Genomic DNA, 25,995 nt, shown 5'->3' with positions numbered 1-25,995 from the left:
CATACTTTTAAAAAAGAAGAAATTCAGGGAGTGTCATACCTAGAGAAGACACATTTAAACAGATGCCTAAGATTTTCTATGCTTCGAGGACAGCTTGAAGCTAACTGATGACCAACGGATGCTTCCTGTACCTGCTTTTGCACATATGTTTTCTGGGACTCTGTAAAATTTCATCACCCCAGTCTCCCTGTCACATCACCTTGCCACAAACTCCTTATTCTTGCGACCGGCAGGAGTGTCTTTGAAGGAGTAGCTCTCGCTGCTTATGATAAAAGGGTAGACGGCGGCCTGCGGGTAGTTCTCAGCAATCTCCTCCACAGTGGGCTGCACGGCTGCGGCTTCCTCCTTGTCCAGCAAAGCCACCATGTGGCTGATCCAGCCGATGAACTGCCAGCAAGGAATGGAAGAAATCTAAAACACAGAGGGCTGTGTCTTAACAATGAGGGATACAGTAACGCCATCTCAGCATAAAGGCAATGCATTGCTAATACAAAAACAAACAGACAAAACACAACCAAGAAAAGAAAACCCGGTAAACAAAACATCATAGAGTTTACTCCTTGAAACTCAGCAGCTGCATTCTTCTAGACACTTCCTGGGCTTGGGAACACATCCTTTTTGTTCATAAGAACAGATTCGTACTAAACATATTGAGATTTTTTTTTTTAATTTAAGAAAGATTTACCTCATTGCTTTTAACAGCTGTGTAGTAGCATCCCATTTTATAAAGAACACTTAGGGTGACTTCCAATTTTCTGATATCACAATGATTGTACTACTACAGACATTACAATGGAGAGTCTTATATACATATGTCTTTGTGCTTGCATTGTACACTTGTAGAACTAATTTCCAGGAGTAAAATTAAGAGTGATATTACCCACTGTCAGATGCATGGCTAGAAAATCCACAAAGAATTCTGAAATTTTAATTTCTGAAAGTATTACACTAAATATTTTCCAAAATCCTTACTAACACTGGACTTGATGAAACAAAACACTGTTAATCTGAGAAGTAAACAATATTTAACTTACATTTTCAGGTTTATTTGCCTTATATATATATTCTAATCACGCATGCAGTGCCTCTGACCATTTTCTGCACGTCTGTTGTGATCACTTATTTACTTCAGAGACTGGCGCTGTCAGCTCTCTATCCCATGTGTTGCAAGTATTTTTCTTCCAGGTTTTTTCTTTTTTTAAACTTTGCATATGGCTTTGGTGGGTTTTTTTATTTTTGTGTATGGAACTGTCAAATTATTTCCTTTTGGCTTCTGGTTTTGGTCTCTATACTCTGAGATCATTTTTAAAAAATGTGTTCATGTTTTCTTCTAATGTTTTTCAGGTGTTATTTTCAAAGTAAATCTAAAGCACTTAAATTATTGGCATCAGGAGGAGTTGGGCGAGCTTCCTAGCTTCATCTGTGAACGGAGAACGGGGCGGCAAGTGTGAGGGTAGCAGCAGCTGCTCATGCAGCTCAGATGCTTGGCTGCTCCTCTGCAAGTGTCTGCCAAGTGTCATAGCAACACTGACTGACATCCATCTATTTCTTTACAATCTCAAATTGCTCTTTTTATTTTACATAAATATTATTTTGCGAAAAACTGAAATCATATTAGTTATGTAACTATTAGTTCACTTATCTTTAAAAACACACACATGCTACATTTCTGAATTTATTTTAATCTCCCATCTCAAACCTACTTGAAGAATCCATAGCAAGAAGAGGGTACAGCTAGATTGAGACAATCATACTGGCTCCCTCAGCTCAGAGACCACTACTGTTTATAAAGACTCAGTTTGTAAAGCTAATAGAGTTCCTTGTAACCTTTCATACATTCTCAAATCGAAGCTTGGCCCCGCCTTCTAGTTAGACATGTATAAAATCTTAAGGAATCATCAGATGACCTTGCACTTCTACAGGAGTGTTCCTTGCACACAGACAGAACCCACAGGACAGTAGCATGGCCAATGGGCATGGGCTGAGGAGCACAGGGCAGGCCAGGCCAGGCCAAGCCAAGGTACAGGTTGCTCCGTGCCCACACACAACCCTTCACTGCCAACTGCATGCCTTCAGGCCTCACTAGACACAGCGCTGCCAGCAGGTACCAGGTTCACCAGGATGGATGATGTAAGCTGAAACTTAGTGGTTCTCTCTGGCAAGGCAACAGCTGAGCAGAAGGCATGGACACAGGCCACAGGCAGCAGCTTCATTTGTGTGGGCTGTAAACCTCTACACCCGGTCCCCATGTGTGTCTCAGACACACCTCTCCTCAACTGCTTTGGGTCCTCATGTAGAACCAGTGTCCTTATCACCAACCAGAGAGGAAAATGAGTAAAGGGGACTCTTTCATGTGGCAGAATTCAGGCTGGGTGGAAGAAGTTATAATAAGCGCACTGCACACATTGACACCGTTGGTATACGTGAGTGTGTCTTTTAGTCCCATGATGTTCTACTCACTGAAACAAAGATACCAACCTCTTTTGTCATTAGGCTCAAGGTCTCCTCTGGATACTGTTCTATAATCTGAAGTAGTCTAGGGAACCTCAGCCTGGCATCAGTGGAATTCAATTTTAAAGCTTTCAACATTTTCTCTACCACAAGTGCTGGATATACCTGCAGTTCTACAGAATCAGTAGTAACTACAAGGAAAAAAAAAAAAAAAGGAAAACAGCGGTCAATACATCTATGTATACATAAACTATAAATGTCACAAGTGGTTATGTTGTCCCTTTTTGGCTTGTATTTTTTTAGTGTGTCACTGTTCTCTTTTGAATGACCACTTCTTTACAATGTGAACAGGTAGGTACCGATGACTGAACTCAGGCCCTCTGCACTGAGCCACTTTCCCAGCCCATTATTTAATTTTATATTTTGAAACACAGTCTTGTTTATCCGCTAGGTTGCCTAGATTGGGCTCAAGCTTGTGGTCCTCCGGTCTCAGTCTTCCAGATACTGGTATTACAAGTATGCACCACCAAGCCTGGCTTTTGAACAACCACTATAGACCAACACCAAACACACTGTTTGAGCTTATATCCTAAAGTATTATGCTTTTATGAGAATGTATGTACACTCTGCACAGAACAATTTGCATTTGGGCCTGAGAACATAAAGGGCAGCAGCTGGCAAATACATTACTCCTGAACCAAGACTCAGGCAACATGACCCAGTGCTGAACTGCAAGCAAAACCTGAGGACATAAATAAAGCAAGCGGGAATATGTAAGGCAGCCTGACTCCATTTCAATTCAACTTGTGTTGGTTGGAGATGTCACTGTTTCTCTAGAAGAAATCAGACTTCTCTCAAAATATTTACATCCAAAAACAAACAAGCAAACAAAAAGCCATGAGTGTTCATGGGAGTCCTAAGACTTTATGCTGATGTAACAGAACACTAACTTGTTTTTTTCTTTTGTGATTCACCCGATGCGTACTCTTCTGCTTTGCGGAGTTGTTGGTCACAGAAATCCACTAGCGTCATGTAAGCATCGATCATACTGGCTGCAGGCCCAGGGCCCTGGCAGGGAGGCTGGGCGTCCTCAGCAGTCTGCACGGCTCTGGAGAGGTGCAGGAATGCTCTCTGGTACAGGCCCGCAGTTACCTGCAATCCACATGATGGTTAACTGCCCTGCCAGCGTAAGACTGAAAATCTAGGTGCAGGGGCGCACTCCTGTAGTCCTAACACTCAGGAGGCTGAGGCAGGAGAGTCACCTGATCCTGTGAGTTTGAGGACAGCCTGGGTAACACAGTGAGAAAGGTCTCAAAACAAACAAACAAACAAACAAAGTAACACCAAAAGCTATGAGGAGAAGGCTGGCTAACTACAGAAAATGAAAAATAATCTGAAAAACATCTAAGAAGAATAGGCGCTAGACAAGGAAGTGGAGAGGGCTTTTTGTCTCACGAGCTGCTGGGAATGTTTGAATGGCAACTGTGGTGAAATTTCATTAACAAATCCATGGAAGAACTAGCCACATCAATCCAATAAAAATTGCTCATTATTAAATTTTTAAAAATGTACTATTCAAATAAACAGGAAACACATGCAGCACGTCAGTTTTCCACATAAGAAACTTGGCTGTGCGGAACTGTCAAGGAAATTAAAAAAAAGTACAGAGTGACACTCTCTTTTTTCTTTTCCCAGAGCACGAAGCTGCCTGTGAAAGACACACACACAAACATGAAGCACTCCTGCTTGCAGGTTTCATTACCCTCTCCGTGCTCTCTGTGCTGGATCCAGAGAGTTCCACGACCAGTCTAGCCTTGGGGCCCTCCATGGCAGCCAGGCAGGCCGGATCCGTGCTGAGGGTGTCAGCCATGATCCTGAAAGTTGTACCCAAGAGAATGTTCTGATCACAGGAAGACAGAGTATTTTGGTTTAAGTGATCTGATGTGGTGTTCTCATCTGCTGGATTGAAAAAAAAAAAAGAACCAGAATATTTTCTGAAGTAAACAAATATCATAAAAAAAGAGAAAATTCACAGTGTACAAAAGCTGTTTTCTGTTAAGAAAGTAAAATAAATCTTGGAAATATAAGAAACTAGCTTCCAGGACTGGTTAAAGCACTGTAGAGCATACTAATGAGATAGGTTCTCCGTTAGAACTGTATCAAAAACCACAAAGGCTAAACAATTAACTGAGAATTAAGTTTTTATCTACCTATCATCTTTCCACATTTTGACGAAGTATCTAATTCTGTTACAAAAGAACAGAAAATGACTTTTTAAGGCATTTGTACATATATACCAGTGATCCAGTGTAGATTTTAAAATGGATACTATTGGCTGATAAAGAAACAGCCACGACTGTGTTTAAAATTCTACTTTCAGACCAGAGATATACTCAGCGACACAAGTGCTTGCTTGGCAAGCACTAAGTCCTGAGTTTGATTTCCAGTACCTTAAACAAACAAAATCCTCTAAGCCAGGCGTGGTGGCTCACGCCTGTAATCCCAGCACTCAGGAGGCTGGGACAGAGGATTGCTGCAAGTTCGAGACCAGTCTCGGCTACAAAGTGAGCTCAAGGCCAACCTGAATTGCAAAGCAAGACTCTGTCTCAAAAAGACAACATAATTCTAGTTTCACTTCTCATCCTGTGGTGCTGGGCAAGAAGCTCATGCATTCAGCAGGGGTGCCCAGCAGAAGACAGCGGCTTGCTCAGGCTGATCCTGCTCCCCAGCTGTTCAGCTCTGATGAGTGCTGTAAACTACAACCAAGTTCCAATCGCAGAACTACTGTTACTACAGCCACTACTCATGGTTACTCTTGTTATTTTGAGGTACCAAGGACCCCTGGGTTACACCCTCTTCCTCATTGCATTTCTCTTCCCCCAACTAAAATCCCCTGCAGTGACTTAGGCACCTGCAGGATGACTTTCTGGGGTCACATGGACAGCGTGCTCTTGGCACTTCCACAGACCTGCGGACCCAGCAGTGCTGTCCCCTGCGGTCCTGGTAGCATACCACACACCTCTGGGTGCACAGCTGCAGGGCAGGAGCATCAGACCCAACCCAACCCAGGAAGCATCTTCCCCCCAGGCTCAAAGGTTTAAATCTCAAAAAGAGAACCAAGGAGGAAAAACGTCCTCTATGTCTAAATTGTATACCTTACACGTCAATTTAAAATTTACAAAATAATGAAGCTATGGGACCTACCATTTGGTTAAGTACTGAAGAGAAAAACTTTCATTTCTGTTTTATTTTATAAAGAAAGAAAGGCTCCCAGCATCCTACAGGACACCACTGACACACTTAATTTCCTGTTTCTGGTCTTTTGCTCTGGTCCCAAGAAAATGACACCATTCTCTGGCATCCTCAGCACTAAAGTTACCACCTTGATTTAACTCTTGAAGCAAAGAACAGTTCTGAAGACACCTGAGATATAGCATGCACGTGTACCCTAAGACATCAGGGGACTGGGCAGCCTCATTACCCAGCAGAGAGATGGTCTTGAGCACCGTGAGGATCCGCTCAGTGGGGCTCTGGGCTCGGCTACGGCAGTGGCTCAGCCGGCAGTAGCTCTGCACCCACTTCACCTGCCAGTCGGCCCGCGTCTTTGACTCCTTATGCAGCTCCTTCAGCAGTTTCATGGCAAGAGAGAAATTGTCCTGGGTGAACAGAAGAAAGAGAGCGGTGCAGTGATACACAGGGGATAGTCTGGAAACCACACTATCTTACAAAGCAGTTAACTGGCCTGTGTCCCTTTCTGCACGACACAGCTTGCATGGGAAAGCTGGCCCACTTCTTTAGTTGTGGATACATTTTTTTCATCACTGGTATAATGCAGATTTAAAGATTAGGTTTCAAGTATGTTTTTTCAAACATGTTTACAGAGCTAGGCAACCACCACCATCTAATTCTGAAACATTTTCTTCAGCCTAAACACAGAACCTTTGCCCATTAGCAGACTTTCCTCCTTCTCTCCAGCTATCAGCAACCACTAATCTACTTTCTATCACTACGGCTGCCTGTTCTAAAAGTATTTCCTAAAATGCCACTGGAAAACAGGTGGTGATTCTTGTGTCTGGCTTCTTTTAATTGGCATGTTTTCCTGTTTCGCCATGTTATAACGCACGTCATCACTTATTCCCCCTTATGACTAAATAATGTCACATTGCAAGGATGGGTGTACCGTGTTTTAGTTACCTACTCATCTACTGCCGGGACATTGGGATTGCTTCTACCTTTCCAGCTGCTCTGAGTAAGGATGCTGTGCAAAACTGCACACACCTGTGTGAATGCTGCTTCCAGTCCTCTGGTGTATGTGCCTAGGTGTGGAGCTGTCAGACTGCTTTCCACAGCATTCTGCCTTCTCGCCAGCAAAGCAGAGTAGCCGTTTCTCCACACCTCTCTGGCACCTACTTGTCCTTCTGATGGGAGCCATCCTAGTGGGTGTGAAGTGGTATCTTGCTATAGTTTTGATTTGCACAGACCCAAGAACTGGGCCTCTTTCCATGTACTTTTTGATAATTTGCATACCTGCCTCAGTGAAATGTCTAGTTAGATCTTGTGCATGTTTCTAAATTGGGTTGACTTAGTGCTCAGCTGTAAAGCATTCTTTATATTCTAATTACTAGAACTTTATCAGATGTACGATCTGCAAATATTTTTTCCCAATATATGCACAGTCTTTTTGCTTGAGGGATTTTGGGGTGGGGTGCTGGGGCCTGAGCCCAGGGTCTCCGCACTGAGCTACATCTACTGCCTGCCCGCCAACCTGCCTGCTCTCCAGCCTGTCCCCTTCCTCCTCCCTCCTCTCTCCATCCACCCCCACCCAGCCATCTGCATTGCCCAGGCTGGGCTCTAACTTGGGCTCCTCTTGCTCGCAGCTTCCCACAGTGCTAGGATTACAGGCATGCATCATACCCAGCTTTAAGTACATGTTTTGAGGCACAAATTTTTAATTTTGACAAAGTATAATTTATCTATTATTTTACATAACAATTCATCTACTTGCTTCCCTTCCTTCCTCTCTGTACCCTTTCACATTTAAAGATTAGATTTCAAGTATTTCTTTTTACCACTTTACGAAGTTAGGCAACTACCACCATGTAATTCCAGAGCATTTCCATCAGTCAGCCAATCAATTTCCTAATCCTCACAGGCTTCGGTCTTCATTCTCCACACACAGTTGAGTGGGAGGTTGTCTACCCCCAGGCCTGCCGAGGGGCTCCAGAGCGCTCTGCAATCCAAACACCCCTTCTGCTGGTGTCCATACCCCAATCTTGTCTGACTGTGCCCTCCCAGGACTGGGACATCTTCCTTCCTCACCTGCCTTGCTGTTCCCATTCTGTGTGGCCCTGTTCCCTCAGTACACATCCTGGGATGGGGGGACAGTCTCTCCTCTAAAGCGTCAGACACTGTGTCTTGGTTACTTTTCTCTGGTTGTTGAGACAAAATACCTGATGCCCAAGATGAAGGAAGGAAAGCTTTAATTTGCTTATAAGTTTTGGAGGTTTCAGTCCATACTCAGCTGGCTCCAAAGCAGGGTGGCCTGGCTGAGGGGCAGCCGTTCCTGACAGCTGCAAGTGCCAAGAGCAAAACGGGCAGCAAAGGGGAAAAGCAGGCTCCTCCCTCCCTCCATGGTAGGTGTCAAGTATTTGGTCTCAACAATGAGAGAAAAGTAACCAAGACACAATTGAGTATCAGAGGAGTGGGGTTGCTGTTATGTCTACACCTGACCACATGGTTAAGAGCCTTTGGGAATGGCTTGTGGGAGAGTCTGGAAAGGTTCAGAGAAGTCACCTCAAAGAACTGTTCTGCATGGGGGATGCTGGTTGGAGCTCAGGTGACCAGAAGGCTGGTACACAGCCTGCCAGTAAAGACCAGGCTTGGGAGTTTCTGCTGGGAAGAAGGACTGCACTGGTTGCTGGACTCCAGACAATGTGTTACAGCTTGGCAGAAAGTTAGAGGCACAATGAGAATGCACGAATTCTGAGGTTAAAGAGGCTTCCACGCCGAATTCAGAAGGCCTGGGGACAGTGTGTGAAGCTGTGAGTGTAGAGCCAAAGGTGCAATGGAGAACCCAGAGTCTGAGAAAGTCAGGAGCATGGGTCATCTAAGGCACGCTGCAAGGGGAGAGCAAAGCGGGCCTAGGGAGAAGCCCTGGGACCCATAACCACCGGGATGCTGTGGGGGTGGTGCCACTCAAGCCCTTCGTAGCTCACAATCAAATTTGCTTCAGATACTGAGCACGGAACTGCAGGACTTCATATTTGCCCTGCTGGATTTTGGACTTGTTTTGGTTCCAATGCTTTGTATCTCTGTTTGTACCTTTTTTTTTTTAATACCGGTACCGGGGATCGGACTCACGACTGCCTGCTTGCAAGGCAGATGCTTATGCTGCTGAGCTAAATCCCCAGCCCCCTGTTTGTACCTTTTAAAATGGTAATTTTATCTTGTATCACTATATGCTGGAAGTGTTTAACTTTGTTTTTATTTGAACAGAGGGATATAGCTATGAGTGTGCCTTAGATCTCAGAGGTGACTTGAACTTTTCAGCAATGCTGAAACTGTTAAGACTTTGGCAACTCTTAGAGATAGACTAAACATCTTTTGCATAAAAGATGTACATGAGTCTTTAGGGGCCAGGGGTGGAATGTTATGGCTTGTCTAAACATCTCCCCAAAGTGTCATGCAATCATGGTGGCGGCTGAATCTAGCTTTTGTGATTGATCTGTTGTCCAGTGCTGGGATTGGCGATGTGAGTGCTGCACCCACCTGGGATGGGGAGCCAGCACACGATATAAGGGAGGTAAAGAGGTGTGCCTGTCCCTGCTTTGCTCTTTTTGCTCTTGTTTGTGGCTGCCATAAATGGCTGCCCCTCATCCACACCACCCTGCCTCGTAGCCAGCCGAATATGGACTGAAGCCTCTAAAAACTTTGAGCTAAATAAAACTTTCTTCTTTTATTTTAGGTGTCAGGTATTCTGTCTCAACAAGGAGAGAAAAGTTAAGCAAGATACAGTGATGCTTACCTAAGCCAGACACCCTCACCTCAAGTTCTTAAATTCAAATCATCTGCAGACCACCTTCCTGTAGCACTTGCTTTATAATTCACCTCAGCTACTCTGTCTGCCTTCTTTTTGCTTTTGTTTGCTTCTGTGAGTAAATAATTCTGCCACTCCACATTCTCCTGTCTTCAGCCCAGCCACCTCTCTCTGTTAATCACCTACGAAACCAGGCTGGGCTGACCAAGGCGAACAGCAACTCTGCCCCTGCACCTGGCCCAGCACCTTCCCAGATCCCCCAAGGTAACTCAGGCGCATCCTTCAAACCGTGCCCATTGGCTTCCTCTGCCTCTCTCTGCAGCTGTCATTTCCCATCCTCTCCCCTTCCCTCGGCTCGCCTTTCCTTCCACCCCAGTTACCTTCAGCAAAGAACTACCTGGCTCACTTCTCAGAAAACATATGAATCTCTACAATCTCTCCCCTCGTTTTCTCCTTCTCTGCAGGCAAAATGAAGAGGATTCCCTGGGCCCTCACACTGTGCCAACAACCTCCACACAGACACTATTTCAGCGGTTATCCCTCCCTCTGCACCCCAGCTCTCCGGAAGTATCTGTTCCTTCTGTTCCTCTCTGTCACGCTTCTGTAAAATACCCGGCTGCACCCCACAGACCCTCCCTTCTTCCCTTGTCCCACTGCAACCCAACTCTTTCTGCTTCCAGGAAATGGTCTGCACCAAAGTTCTTTCACAGGCAAGGACCCTTCTCAACCCTTCATATGTCCTCTTTTCGGAAGACGTACCTGACATGATAGTGGCCAAGCTGCTCACGGTCCCTTGGTTGTCACTGAGTTTTCCCGCCATCTATGCAGCTTCTTTGCACATACCTCGTCCTTGCTCATCTACAACTGCTGGTCTTGGTCAGGGTTTGGTCCCTGTCACTGTATATGCTCTGAATTTCAACACTGCAACATGCAGACCGCATTCACACCTATCACCAGCTGAATTCTATTTCCTTAGAGCTTTGCACTGACGGGCAAACTATCTAAAGGCCTCACAACTTCAGCAGAATCACCTTCCCCACAAACTATTCTCTTCCTGTATTCTCATCCACCCAGCCTTCAAAATGGTACCCCTGTCATCCTCCCTTCAGACAATCTGGTCACTGTGCACTATCTGACCCCCAGCCCTCTCCCTGACTCTAACCTAGGCACAGCCCCCCCATCTCTCCTGGTCCACCGAGCAGGTGACTGTCTCTCTCCTACCCACTCCTCACTATAACCACAGCGCCGTCTGGAAGCTGCGTATCTGACCACCTGGTTCCCTGGGCTTTCCTGCACAATGGTGCTTAGCAGGTCAGCAGAATCTGAAACTCAGCTGTGACTCCTCTCAGGACACCAAGTGCTCTGGGTCATTCCTGGGTATCATGTTATTCCCTCTGCCCTCGCTCACCTTTCAGTTCTCAACATGACATTACCTTCTCTTCTAAGAGGCCTTTTCTGTTTACACTGTGCAGTTGAGCTATCCTCCCCATGTCACTATTCTTCACTACTTATTACAAACATCATATCATAATTGTTTGTCTACTTGTTTCATAAAGTGTTGGGAGCCGCAGCCCCGAGCCCGGTCGCCTCACTTGGCGGACGTGAGGCCTGTAGTAAAGAGTAAAGCCTGAGGTAGATTACCCCTCCCATCGAGCACGTTAGTTTCCTGCTTACCGCGTAAGCAACCCGCTCAATAATATAGTCTGCCTGGCAACTGATGATGTTAGGCAATCAGCTTGCCTTGCTTACTTTAACATGATTGGACACTGTATCCGTATATATACTGGTGCCACCCCTGGGGGGGAAGAAGAAGCCCGGAAGTAGAAGCCCAGAAGGAGCCGCGGGGAGCGGACCAAAGGAGGCTTCGGCTGGGAGCGATCCCAGGGCAGGCTGTACGGAGAAGGAAAATAAAAGAAAAGGTTGTCCACTGCCAGACTTTGTCGTGTGTCCTTCCTGCCGGCCGGGAGCGACATCGACAATAAAGCATCTCTAGAACCTACTGAAGGGCATGGCAACAAAAAGGCAAATCTCAAATCGCAAATCCACTTCTCAAGAGTCTTAAAGAGAATGGGCAGGTAATCTGAAATACAGTGAAGATTTCCCATAATTATTTCTCTACCCCAATATTACTTGTGTTGGTAGCTAACTTCATTTAGCCCACACTTACATGGAAATATATTACTGAAAAATGCTGAAAAAATTAATGTACCACAGCAGAGAATTTCAGCGGCCTTAGTGGTTTTCACAGGATTTCTCAATCCTGTACGCATAGTTTATTTCCTCCCACCCGCTCTCCTCTCATGTCCTTCCCCCACTTGGAAACGTCTGGGTGAAATGTCTGGCAGTGAAAGCATGCCCTGCCTGTTGGGGTTGGGCACCCTGACTTCTTTCTGAGCCACAGCAGCCTCCTCAGAGGTTCGATGGCCATCCTGCTGCAATCAGGCTACAAGGCATGGGGGCGGTAGCAGTTCATGGTTTGCAGGCAGGAAACATTTTTTCTGTAGAAGGCAGTCGAAGAGAAATGGTCTCTAGAGGAAGAGGCCTGTGTGAGAAAGTATGATGTAATCTACTCCCAGCTACTTCCAAGGACAAGGGGTGAGCTTGGAGTTGCCAGTGTCACTGTAGAGAACGAAAACACGGTAGGAGAGAGTGGAAGAAGATAAAGCCTGCCCTTGCAGACGGTATTTGAGATGTGCCTAGTTCAGAACTAGCTCTTCTCAGAAGTCACCTCACTTTTGGAAGGTGACAGATTTCCATTAGTGTCTTCAGCTGCTCTGAGTTGCACTTTCTGTTATTTACGGTATAACAACTTCTAAGATAAAACACAAATCTCAAAAATCTACAGGTGAGCATTTAAGCCTACAATAAACACAGTATTAATTACAGTATTTCTAATAGAAAAACAAGAGAGATGTGTCTGCAATCCACGCAGGGTCATTAAAGTAGCAAGCCCCACTAGTGTAGTCAACTGTGGTTTCATATGCTGTAATAGATTACAAGGAACTTTTTATACTTGATAGTAAGAAAGGCTCTTATTAAATAATAGACTGTCACCACTTAAACCTAAAAGTAACTTGTAACTAGGTGTCAAGGATTTATTTTGCTAACAGAGTACTAGGTTTGTTTTTCAGATAACAGATAATAAACATTGTGAAACGGTTAACAGGCATGTAATAAATGGTAGAGGCTTTCTGGATAATTCTAAGAGTTTCAGAGAGTCCTACCTATCACAGGCAGGAGCTGCACCACCGAGTTACAGCCCCAGCCCATACATCTACTTTGTGATGATGAGAAAAGTTTACTACCTATTCAGTTATCCTGAAGCTTCAGATTTTAAAGCAAAGCTAAAAGGAGTGGGGGATGTAGCTCAGTCTGGATACCCTGGGTTCAAATCTTGCTGCCACTAAAACAAAATCCAAAAGCAAAGCTAAATGAAGAGAAGAGCTAATTTGGGGATCCCTCCATCCCACAGAGCAGCCAGGCGCAGGGCCCACCTGCTGGCGCGCACTTGCGGCCATCTGCATCTTCATGGAGAACCTGCAGCTCCGGATCAGGGAGGCCACGCCCTCCTCCGGCTCAGCTCCACCCTGCCCGCCGCTGTGGTCTTCTTCCTCGTCATCTGCACTCATGCTGTCCTCAAAGAGAGGAGCCAGTTTCTCCTCTATTTTGCTGAGAAAGAAGCATCTATACAAAGCAAAGCACAGTGAGACACAATGCCAGTCTCATGACAGAATCTTTTGACATTCAGAAGGCTACTCATTCATAGTACACACAAATACCGTATGGTCATTAAGGCTCTGCTCACATGGAAACTGCCAGTGTATGTGCTGGGCACCGGCTGTCCACCCCACCTCAATGGACCAACTCTGGACAGATCACAAAGGGCATTTCAACAGAGTTTTCTAGAGGTCATTTAGAGCCTCTCATCCACAAAATAAAGCATTCCAACTCACAATTCTCTCTCTTTTTAAAATTTTCTCTCTGAACGAACAAGTAACAAACCCTGTTGAATCAAAAGTCATTTTTCTCTCTATAGTCACCTCAATCTAATGTCGTATACTTAAAGGCAAAAAATAAAATAAAACAAAATAAAGCAACAAAAAACAGGTTACAATCACTGAGAACTTTAAATGTTATGTGTGGGTTAGCATAAATATGTTTATTTACATATAAATAATATAATTTACCTAAGTATATACATTTTGCATTTATAATTTCATATGATTTTGCATCAGTAATACTGACAAAGGTATTTAGCATATAAAGTTTGTCTCTGATCAATAATCAAGTAACCCAGATAAGAGTGACGGTGTCCACCTACAATCCTAAGCCTCTAGGAGGTTGAGGAAGGAGGACTATGACCGTAAGTCTAGCCTGGGAGACTTTGTGAGACTCTGCTTTAAAATAAAAATAAATAAGGCTAAGGATATAACTTAGCATGAAGGCCCTAAGTTCAGTCCCCACTACAACCCCCCCCCCACACCAAAATTTTCTGTCGTTCATTCTAAGATTGCTTCTAATTTTCTTTCTTTCTTTCTTTTTTTTTTTTGTCTTTTTCCTTTTTATTGGTACCGGGGATTGAACTCACAACTACCTGCTTGCAAGGCAGGCGCTTATGCCACTGAGCTAAAACCCCAGCCCCTCTTCTAATTTTCTTAGAAACAGTACAGCATGCCTCACATCTATTTTGCCTCTTACTCTCTCCATTTCTTTCTTCCTTCCTTGTTAATCACAAGAACAAACAAGTAAAAAGTGGCACTTGGTAAACATTTGAAGAAATGACAGATGAACACATATTAAAGGAAACTGCGCATTCTTCCCAGCTGGCCCTGGAGTGGATAGAGCCAGAGAAGGACCCGCCAGCTCTGGGCATGAGCCACCAAAGTCCAGTACACCCTGAGGCCCACATGCACAGGCCAGACTCAAAACAAAGTAGAAGAGACTTGAAGATGGACCTGAGATCTGTGCCAGAAGAGCAGGCCAGGGCCTGTTATCCACATGCAACTGGGCTGACCGCCTTCCAGAGGATTATATAAGAAGTTATGTTTACACAAGTGAAGATTCACAATTTCCAAGACACAATCCAAAAGAAAAAGGAAAAGTCCATCACTTCTCAGCAGAAAAGACAGTCAACAGATGCCGACTCCAGGATAACCCACAGGGAGGAAGGATCTCATGAGGACCTTAGAGCAGCTACTTGAAATTTGTTGCTTTAGAAGTAATGAAAATACACATGAATTAACGAAGACGTATCTCAGGAGAAAGAGAAAACATAAAATAACCAAGTAGATATTTTACAATTGAAAAACAAAATACCTGGAATGAAATACGGAGAGCAGACACTTAGCGGAGGAATGAGGACGACTGAGGAAGGTGGCAGAGCACCTGCAAACAGATCAGCAGCAATGCTCTGAGTAGAGCAGAGAAAAATAATGGAGCACCAGTGAACAGAGATCCCAGGGACTATGGGACAGCATAAACAGGGCTGGTCTGTGTGTAGGCCAAGTCCCACAAGGAGAGAAAGAAATGGGCAAAACAGCTCAGGAAACAATGACAAATATCCTCAAATTTGGGGACATAAAGTAAGGTAAAGACTCAACCTGCCCAGAAAACTAAACAGTATTAAAAAAAAAATCAAAGAAAAGCACATCTAGAAAGATCATAATCAAACTGCCAATACACAATGAAAATGATACCGGGGGAAAGCTTGCATCTTTAAGAACAAATGATGAATGTTACATAAAAGCTGGGCATGGTAGTCCCTGCCTGTGATCCCAGAACACTGGGAGGCTGAGGCAGGAGGATCTTGAGTTTAAGGCTAACCTGGAACATAAGCAAGATGCTGTCTCAAATAATGAAAGGGGAAGGGGTCTTTATAGTATGACAAAAATATAATTCTGCTGGTATTTTCATTATGTATAACTTCATTTGAAGTAATATACACAAATCAGTGTATCTAATGATACACTTCACCAGAAAGAAATAGCATCTATCAATGTGTATGTGCTTAATAACAGAAGTAAAAATACAGTAAGTAAAAATAGAGAAAAAGACAATTTAATAGTTGCACAAGATTCTGATACCCCTATCCCAGCAGCTGATGAACTAGACAGAAAGATAAATAAAAATATACACCTTTTTTCAAGTATGCAAAGATGGACTTTTGAACATGAGGGTAGACCACCACATACTGATAAGGAAAAATTAACATCTCTTCCTACTTCACACTTTCTACAAAGATTACCTTCCAGTGGATCCAGAACTACAATTTTAATGCAAGATCTACAGATGCAAGAACTACAACTACAACATTTCTAGAAGAAAACGGGAGGAAAACTCTGTAAGATGAGGCTGATTATCCACCTGCAGTGGCTCCCCCTGGCCAAAACTCGGCTCATACAAAATAAACTGTATGAGGACACCAGTGGGTTATAGCCCACTAAGTAAACTGGAACCCGTAATTCTTTATGGATAGTTTTTTATAGAAGTAAACAAACAGGTAGATGAAAGGATTCTTCCTTAGAAGAAAATATGGCTTGATAACCATGGAATAAGTGGGAAACTCAGAAATTGTTATTTTGCAATCATTGCTGCCGAAACTGGAGGAGCCAAAAGCCCAGGGCTGAGTCTCAGGAGAACAAGGACGCCTGCGCATCTCAAAGCTTCTCCTCACTCCACTCTCTTACTGGTTGCAAAGAAAACAACAGCGCTGGACAATGGAGTGACAAGCGGACGTTCTAACCAGGCAGTCACAATGACTCACCAGCAGAAGGCAGATGGTAACGGTGACATCCTGAGAAAAGCCACAGAGTACTTTGGTGAGGAGTGGCAAAGGTCAAAAATGTTTTTAAAAATTGTTCTATCTAGGAATTAAAGTATACAAGACAAGTCTACTTTTCTTACAACTTTTCTACAAGAGCTTACCTCAAAATAAAAAGCACAATTTTTTTTAAAAAGCAGTTGTAGAGCAAATAACAGAAGAATGCAACGGCTGGGTCCGGGCTCTTGAACCCTGCTTCCTACGGATGTCTGCACACACAACAGACGACCGCTCTGCGTGTTAACCCTTCCCCGCAGGCACAGGAAGTACTGTGTCCCCCAGGGTTCACAGGGGAGGCAGCATGAGGACGCAAGCGCAGCAGTGTGCGGGAGTCAGTGAGGGGTGGGAGTTTTAGTAACAGCAATAAAAACACCCTTATGCAGCCTCTTCTTTGCTGCCATCCACCATCTAAAAGTCAGTCATGAGGCAGCAGATGTCGGGCTGCCCCCGTCCTGTTTCCCAGCCAGATCATGTCTCCACCAGCACGGCACCCCAGCCTCCCGAAATGAGTGGGCAGCACCCCCTCTCCCCAGATGGTGAGTGGGGGTACAAGAACACACGTCGTCCTGCGGAGTTCTGCTAGAACAGCACACTTGGGCAATCAGCATGATGAGAGGTACACAGGCTCAAACCCCACGCTGTTCTAAGTATAGTCCGACAGCTTTGCACAAGAACTCGCATCTGACGGAAAAGAACCGCCTCTCACCGGTTTGTGATGACGTCATCCCAGATGCTCATCGGGTCCACGTTAGCATCTGGATATCTGTTTGTCCAGGTTTTTAGGAGCCGCTTAAGGGCAGCTGGAGATGATAAATTACCTAAAAATGTATTAGAGGATGATTAATTATATCTACAGCCCAATGACAAGAAATTATTAGTAAACAGAAATGTAATTAAAATTTCTCAAAGTTAAAAATTTTTTTCTTTCACAAAAGGCACGTAAGTCACCATACTAAATACAATATATTTAAACTGAATCACTTTAGGACACAAAAAAAAAAATAGGGGAAAGTAAACACACTCATCTTTTTGGATTCACTACAGGTCTACAATTCTTCATCTGCAATTTCAAAATCTTAAAAGCACTGAAAATTGAGAAGATAATTTTCTTGAGAAAAAAATCTGATCTGAATCAGCAAAGGATGATCTATAGTCTTTGTTTATGCCACCAATGTGAGTACTCACAAGCTCTACTGAAAGCCTCACTTGAGTTAAACCAGGGAATAATGTCCCAACTGTAGATGCATTTTTAATATTTGAAACAGTGAGAACTCAAGAGTCCAGGAAAGATATTTAAAATAATTCTCATGCAATTGCTAATTTCACATGGCTAATATTCTGAGTTTTTCTGTCTGATGCTGAAAAGTGGTGGTCAGCACAGGAGGTGAGTTCAGAAAGCCCTACATTCTTAGCTTTCACTTATTACCTAAATCATTTAATCTCTCCAGGCCCCCAAAGTATGACCAGGAAAAAGCTAAGGCTGTTATAAAGAGATTCAAACTAGCTCTTGAAATAGAAAGCACTTAGTGAAATGATAATAATATGTGATAAGAAAATAGACAACTTGCAAAATATTTCTCAAAATTTTCATAATTATTTTCAGTTATGTAGGACAAAAGTTGAAACAAGTTTATAACTAGGATATTTCAGCTTTGGAAAAATGCTTCTCTTTCTGACTCTGTCTCTTGGATGGCCCTATGGGCACGGGGACAAACCCAGGGTAAGTGGCTCCTAGGCCTTCCTGATGGGGACACGGCCCTCTACCCGTCCTGCTCCCCACAGGCTCCTCCCAGAGGCCTCTGGCAGACTGGCTCCCAGACACTGCTGCCTTCCTATGGGCGCAGCTCTGTGATGCCTCTCTCCTGTCCTCTATGTGGGCACCCCCTCAGGGTCCCCCGTCCCCTCAGGGCAGTCCCAGACCCACGCCCTAGGTTCATAGCCTTCGATCCTCACTTTCCTACCATGTGAGGTCACCCTACTCTGGACTCTTCTGAGTAATGCATTTTGGCTCTGCAGTCCCAGTTGTTAACGGTGCCTGACCACCTTACACATTTATTCTGGTGGCTTCAGAATATGGTATGTATAGAACAAATTCAAGGCAGTTTCCAACCCATATATGAGAAGGCAGGTATTTCCACTAAAGCAAAAAATCAAATGCTAAAACTCTTCCACAGTTAAAAAAAAAAAAAAAAGACATGTGAAAAACATTACCTTGTTTACTTATAAAGCTGAGGAATTCCTGAATTTCTGTTAAAGCTTGTAAAGACTGTAATTTGGTGAGTCTACTTCTATGCAACAGGACATCAATACTTGAATAATTCTAGAAAAAAAGGCATGCAGCATTGTTGTAAATCAAATTTACTACTTGAAATTTTTAATATAGATCTCTAAAATGTGAAATACACTAATAGTCCTACAAATACATTACACAGTGTGTTCAGAGAAGTTAAAAATTAGGTCACAGAAACAAGTGGTTTAGATTTTTTTTAATTTAGGGTTTCAATTATACTTTGATTAAATGAAATTGATATACTCAAACTATCATTGTCTCTATTTTTTTTCTGGAAGAGGCACTGGGGATTGAACGCAGGGCCTAATGCATGCTAAGCACACACTCTAGCACTGAGCCTTACCCTCAAGTTATGTAATTATTACTGGTTTTACAACTTTCCTTTTCTATCCGCTAAGCAAGTGCTCTACAAATATCCTACATGCCCAGTCTGTACTAGTTAAAAAAAAAAAAAATCACAACATCCTATAATGTAGAATACCAACCATAGAAGCTAATTCTTTCCCTTTTGACAGACTTCATTTTGTGTGTACTAACCAACTCAAACAGCAGAATTAAAATGAAAATTAATTTATAAGCTCCCACGATTAACACCATGCCGATGACCAACAATAGTGGACTTACACAAAACACAAACTCACAACTGTGAGTAGAAGACTCTTGGGGCTGGGGATTTAGCTCAGCGGCATAAGCGCCTGCCTTGCAAGCAAGCAGTTGTGAGTTCAATCCCCGGTACCGATAAAAAGGGAAAAGATGAAAAAAAAAAAAAAAAAAAAAAGAAGACTCTCAGGAAAGCAATAAAAGAGAAATGGCAAAAAACTAACGAGGGGGAGCAATCCATGTTCCTCACCAAGCAACCGAACTTCTATATTGGTATTCCGCATGGAAAAACCTGTTCTCAAGAATTCTGCAACAGCGTGAGAGGAAACTAAAAACCAGAACTGGATGTGGTGTATGCCTTGCAATCCCAGTACGATAGGAGACTGAGGCAGGAGGATTACAAATTCAAGCATAGCTTAGGTAACTTGGTGAGACCCTGTCTTAAAATAAAGGTTTTAAGAAAGGGCAGGAATTTAGTTCAGGGAAAGCCTTCAGTTCATTCTCCAATATCAGAAGAAGAAAAAGAAAGAAAAAAGAAGAAAAAAGACGAAGAAATACAAAATTTAAAAACTTCAAAAACAGGACCTTTTTAAAATAAAAAAGAAATGAAAAAAAAAAAAAAAAAAAAGAAAAAAAAGAAATGGAAGCTGGACACAGTCCTAGCACCTGGAGACTGAGGCAGGAGGATTGCTCCAAGTTAGAGGCCAGCCTGAACCACATAGCAACATCATAGCTGAGTCAAAATAACAAAAAAGATAAATAACAACATGAGGAACTGGGAGAACAGAAGGAAAGAAATGGGTAGTATACAATAATAAAATTCTGCTTGGTGACTGTTTTCGTTTATTTATTGATTTTTAAAACTGTCAGATGCCCAGCTGGGGTTGCAGTCCAGCGGCCGAGCACTTGCTCAGTGTGTGCAAAGCCTGGGTAGGGCCCACAGCACCGCAACGAACTCCGGTCTACTAACATCACCTGCATAAAGATCTGAATGCCCTGCTCCGCGTAGTACTTGGCCCTGTCAATGTCGTCCTGCAGGATGTAGAGGAGACTCAGCTCCTGGCTGTACTGCAGCTCCATCAGCGCCTGCTGCAGCTCCCCGCGCATCGCCTCGTCCACGAAAGTCAGCAGGGACTGTTCGCCCTCGCCTCGCAGGAGCAGCTTCAGCTTGCTCCGGATCATGTATGGTAGGAACGTCTCCTGCGGAAACACAGACCTGCTTGTAATTTCAGTGTCCATCCGAGTGTCTATCTTGGGATGTTACGCGCCATCTCAGAACCACAAAATACGGGGAAGCCGCTCTGAAGGAAATGGGGTCCGTGTTGAGCGCAAGGTGGCTGTGACGCTGCACACAGATTCAGGACTAAGGCACGCGAAGGCAGCGGTGGCGTGGGACGGAAACGCGGCCTCCCATACGTGGCCGGTGATGCAGAGCGAACTCTTACAGCACAGGAGACAACAGGAAATAGTCTTCTCTGTGGTCACAGCCGGAATGTTATAACACTCATTTGAAAATACATGCCATTTAGTTCCGAAGGGTCAACTATAAGGAATACAAGATTTAATAGCACTGTGGAGCTTGCTGGGGGAGTCAGGCCATAGAAATATCCTAGAGCTTCACAACTGCTACCTTTGCTGGGGGGGAAATCAAGTGATTTTACTAAGTAGAAAACACCTGAATCTAAACATCTATTTTAGTGATCTAAATAGTTCTACCCACCTGATAAAATGGGTCGCTCCACATTTTACTTAAGTCTGGGGGGTTCTCACTGTCCACACTGGCTGTGGAACAGTACTCCAGTGACTTCCACTCGCAGAGGTGGTTGTAGCAGTCAAGAGACGCCAGTTCCCAGAAGTCCTTCTCAGCTTCTGTAGGCTCGCCGTCTGCCCACTCTTGTTTATTAAGAGCCTGCCAGAGAAAAGTTAGCAGGAATGTAAGTGGAAAGAATACAAATGAAAATGTTTTCCAAAGGGAATACAGAAAAACAGCCCTAGTGAGGACAGTCACTTTCAGGGCAAGAGAAAAGGGAGAATACTTAAAGTGACAATAAATAAAACAACAAATGAAATGTTACAATAACAAATAAATGTAAAAAGCCTAAACCAACAGAAAGCCATTCCTTGGAGAAATTTACCAGTGAAGCCAATTAATGAGACAAAAGGCTTAATGTTTCATAATCTGATTTAAGACTGGGTTATTAGCTATTTAATAAGTTTTTACAATAAAAACTAAAATACAGGATAGCTAAAGAAACTGGAGAGGATTTAAAGCTGGGATTGCTTATTAAAGAGTGTCAAGGGCACAGACCCTGAAGTTCAACCCCCATACTTGGACGACCACTGGCAACTCAAAACACAAAATGTAGAGAATCAAATTTACAGTCATCATCTCAAATTCTTTGTTACTTCTTCATAAATTTTTCACTTACTGAACGAAAATAATCCTCAAATAGAAATTATAAAATCACAGCAGACATAGAAATAACATGGTACAGTTTAAGAGTACTTGGTAATTTATGAAATGCTTTCTTTTATTCAGTGTTTTCTTTAAAAAAGTGAGGAATAATTATTTCACATTTGGTTATTTCAAAGCCATATATGGCTATTATTAATCTTTGTGTAACACCTAAGAAACACTTGGTTCATGCAAAGAACCAAAGGTTTGCGACATATTTGCTAGAGACTGATTTTACCTCATTATACCGCTTAGCAGCTTCAGAATAATCACTTCTGGCTTCTGCTAATAAAGCATCCCAAGTGGCTTGCTTTGTTCCTATCTCGCTGCTAAAAATACCACGGAGGACATCGTATTCTCCAATTGATCTATACAATCTGTAAAAGAACCAAAATAGGTCCAGTCAGTGCATACTCAATATTGTGAAAGTACTTACCCTAATGAAATGGCCAGTAAAGATGCCACACCTTATATTAACTAAAGACATATAAAGTGTTTATTTTGCTAAAATATAAAATTTAAAAATTATCTGTAGGCTTTGCTCTTTCTTCATACAGAAGAAACTGATGTACATTTAAAATGAATATGAAAATATTAGATCATACTGTACAAACTGCTTCTGAAGATGACCCAGTGAAATTCTTGCCTAATGCTAAAAAACTTAGAAGAAAGTAAACAGCTCTCATTGCAAGACACCTCCTTGAATCCAAGTTCCATATCGATTTCAAAGACAAGTAACTTCTCTGTGGCCATATTTGCTAGAACATACACCTATTTCTTCACCTTAATAAAAATCTATCTTTCCTTTGTTAAATAAGCACCCTCTTACTAAAAAATAAAGTTGGTTTAATAAGTTTTGTTTTCTTCCTTGCAGAAAATTCCTTACCATCTTTTAACCAAAATGTCATCTCTTCCTAAAACTGCAGCTTCTTGATGAGCCAGACAAGGACGACTTCGTCCTTGTTCTCCTAGCCCTTTGTGTCCTTTTCTAAATCTCCTATAGTCCCATTAAAAGGGCTCTGCAGAATTTGTGAGCCCGTGGATTCCAAATTTAGACCAAATCTAATAGATATGGCTCCGCTATTGCCCTGCTCCAAGAGTCAAAAATGACAAACCAGAGGCACCACGGGGAGGTGAGAGATGGACCAAGCCCTGCGAAGCTGGGAACAGTATCACATAGCTGTAACCCAATACTTGGAAGGCAGAAGCAGGGTGGCTGCAAAGTTGAGGCCAGCCTGAGCTACACAGTGAGTTCTAGGCCAGCCTGAACCATGTCTCAAACCCAAAGCTTAAGATCTTACCTGGTGACCATCTGCCGAGCACACAGTAATGACAGGGGTTTCTCATTCCCTGAAAAAACTAAACCCAGAAGAAGGTGCTTCTGTTCATCTGTACCCCAGGAGCAGTGAGATAAAATGGCTCCTGGGTAAAATCCAGTTGGCTATGAGGCACTCTCTGAATTACACTCGCTTACATCATCCTCCTTGGTACCACCTCGTCTTACTTTACATTTTGGGTAACTGGGTATAAAAGTGCCCAAAGCAGCTTTTCTAAATTTTGTGACTTGGATCAATGTTTAAATCACCTTCCAGTCTCCTCTCTATCTGGCACAATCATGCTACTCAAGGCAAGATGGGAATTGACTACTCAGTTAAAAGGGTAAGGACCCCCTTCCTCTTTGTTTTATTGTATTTTTACATAGAACCTCAAAAATGTAAAAATCATCTTAAAATTTCTCAAATTAAATTTCAACCTGACCTAACATCTCAGAATGATGCATGGGCTTTTACATGGTTAAACCACAGTAAGAGACAAATCAGACATAATCCACAATGGCAGACTACAAAATGGAATTTGTCTTCCCCAAATAAAATACTAGATTAAACTATTTCTAAAATTTTGGGTCCTGTTGGAAATAATAAATCATCTTCTTCAGTTTAGCAAAACTGGAAAAAACATAAAATACTGGGAACTATAATTTATAGCCACACTGTAGGAAGCTGAACTTGGGGGAAAATTCTGAGCTCAAACAGCTTTATTCTGAAAGGAATGAACAGGTTGGGCTAGGGAGTTAGCTCAGCGTGTAAGCACCTGCCCTGCGAGGCTAGGTAGTGAGTTCGACCCCTGGTAAGAAAGAACAGGCTTAATTTTTTTTTTTTTTCTTGAACAACATGCTCCTCCTATGGTAACAATTCTTGACTCAGTCTAAATAATTTTTAAAAATGTTACAGAAGTGTTGCTATCAACTTCATTGGTTCATTTCCTGCCAAAGAAGCTCAGTGTTTTGGGTTGCTCGGGTGGATTTCAGTGTTCTCTGGAGCGGCCCCTCATGACCATACTTAGCCAGTTCCATCCAGCGGAGGGTGTCTGGAGGGAGGTGGGTCCTGCCCCGGATGCGCTTGCTGGGTGGCTCTGCCGGTGCCAGGTGGAGCAGGGCCTCCTCCAGCAGGTGGATTCCCCCAGGCTGCTGTAGACTGGCCAGGCTGCACGTTCGGACAGCGGGCGGGTGGAGGCTCAGCAAGTCTGCGTGCTGGCAACTGATCTCCTGTACAACCACAAACACATGTAGCTGTTCAGCATGTGGTACTTGGGCTACATCCTCACAAGTGATTAACTTGTTTCTACCAAACATGAAAGGGAGTTTTGACGTACATAGTGATATCACCAAAGGCTTCTTTGTCTGTATAATTCTTTATTTTTTTTGGTACTGGAGATCAAACTCATGATCTCACACTTCCAGGTAGGTGCTTAAGCCACTGAGCTAAATCCCCAGCCCTGTCAGAATAATTCTATTAACGAATTTCCCTTTAACATTCAATTTGCTCAGAGGAGGAAATGTCTTTTTATTTTTACATTTCTAACCCAGGAAATAACGCTAGAATAACAATGGCAAAATATGAGGACTGAAGATGTGTGTGGTGTGTATGTATACATACATACAGATACACTCATCCTCTATATCTAAATAATAATTGCAATTTCCAAGAAGAGTTAAGTCAGACTTGCTAAAAACAGCAGATGAAATACAAAGATTTCATATCCAATTTCCCAAAAGGGGGCGCATTCATCTCCTTCTTAAGTCTGCACCACCTCCTTTCTTCCATCCTGGGGCTAACCTATTACTACTGACTGAACAGAGGACTCAGGAATCATTATAATGACTTTCACTTTGTAACTCTCCACTTGAGAGTACTACAAGCATCAAAGAACATGAGCAGCGTGACATTGCTTTAGCTGAAACAGCCTGCATGTGCACACAGACCTGGAAGGACAGCCGGGGCACACCTGCCCCAGGCCACCTGCTCCCCTCACAGCTGTGCCACACACCAGCTGTGACCAGATGGTCCCCAAACCGATTCACTAACTCTTTTTTTTTTTTTTTTAATTTTATTTAAGGAGAAAAGAAAAAAAAAAAAGCAGAGAAAGGGTACAAGTTATACAGATTTACAGAAAAAAAATAGTAGGAAATCACTAGTTAATGGATTACATATTGTTATCTTAGAAATAATTGTTCAAGTCACAAAATTAAAGCTTGTAAAGTGGACATTCCAACAATGATACTGCAAACAGTTCTGTTCAATGATCCAATAAAACTCTGTGATATCATTTTCTATCTTATACACTTAAATATACATGCAGTTATATAGTTTAGAGCACTTTCTTTTCCTCTTTTGTACAATGACTATTACACATTTTGGGTTTCGTTGATCCCACGGTTCTTATTACTTTTTTGGAAGAGAGTAAAACCAAATGTGACATAACAGAACAGAATCGGTCAAGTCAAAAGGGTGGACATAATAGATAATGTAAAAACATAATACAAGGTGATCAACAATGGATACCATAATGTCTCCCGCTATCTCTAATAGAATTGCCTATATCATTAGTTATAATACAATTGAACAAAACAGTAAAGAATAAAACCGACAAAACCAAACCACTGGAGACATTGTAGGTCTTCAAAAGTAGATAAAAGTCAATGAGAATGGGCGTTATAATGAATCTCATTATCTTCACAGCTGATGCCTAAACTTTCGAACCTGATACTATCCAGCAAAACAGAATAGGGGAACATCAGTCAAAAACAAGATGGTGAGAGTAATACAGGGCTTTAAATCGAGATAATGGAAAGTCAAAGTGGGTTACTATAATATATCCTGCTATTTTTTCCTTTAATTAAAAGGATAAAAATAAAAAAGTAAATAATGGAGTGGAGACTGAGATAAAAGAGGGCATAACAGCAAAATAGCTGCAAAATAACAGCAAAATCAAAACATAACCATTTAAGCAGAATAGTGTTTCACCACCAGATAATTCTGACCTAAAAGTAGTTACCATATTGT

At 42.8% G+C, this 25,995-nt stretch overlaps 1 protein-coding gene across 6 annotated transcripts in view; it reads right to left on the bottom strand.

Moving 5' to 3' along the window:
* Positions 1 to 25,995, bottom strand: part of Prkdc (protein kinase, DNA-activated, catalytic subunit) — a 169,808-nt gene that overhangs the window by 14,918 nt on the left and 128,895 nt on the right. For 4 of the 6 annotated variants that reach the window (XM_013148466.2, XM_063258533.1, XM_063258531.1 and 1 more), the window contains 12 exons: positions 23,992 to 24,197; positions 21,891 to 22,029; positions 20,918 to 21,106; positions 20,173 to 20,397; positions 18,519 to 18,627; positions 17,014 to 17,125; positions 12,982 to 13,171; positions 5,933 to 6,107; positions 4,214 to 4,410; positions 3,402 to 3,603; positions 2,479 to 2,642; positions 200 to 411 (listed from right to left, as the gene is read on the bottom strand). In XM_013148466.2, coding sequence (XP_013003920.2) covers positions 200 to 411; positions 2,479 to 2,642; positions 3,402 to 3,603; positions 4,214 to 4,410; positions 5,933 to 6,107; positions 12,982 to 13,171; positions 17,014 to 17,125; positions 18,519 to 18,627; positions 20,173 to 20,397; positions 20,918 to 21,106; positions 21,891 to 22,029; positions 23,992 to 24,197 — 2,120 coding nt within the window. Of the gene's footprint in view, positions 1 to 199; positions 412 to 2,478; positions 2,643 to 3,401; positions 3,604 to 4,213; positions 4,411 to 5,932; positions 6,108 to 12,981; positions 13,172 to 17,013; positions 17,126 to 18,518; positions 18,628 to 20,172; positions 20,398 to 20,917; positions 21,107 to 21,890; positions 22,030 to 23,991; positions 24,198 to 25,995 lie in introns of those variants that run through there. The other 2 variants (XM_063258530.1, XM_063258534.1) reach the window with 2 other exon arrangements.

The sequence above is a fragment of the Cavia porcellus genome, unplaced genomic scaffold, assembly GCF_034190915.1.
Source record: "Cavia porcellus strain 051 isolate PalLab524CR breed Dunkin Hartley unplaced genomic scaffold, mCavPor4.1 scaffold_11, whole genome shotgun sequence".
Classification (NCBI taxonomy): domain Eukaryota; kingdom Metazoa; phylum Chordata; class Mammalia; order Rodentia; family Caviidae; genus Cavia; species Cavia porcellus.
The sequence above is the reverse complement of the archived record's forward strand: the minus strand, read 5'-3'. Positions and strand labels throughout refer to the sequence as shown.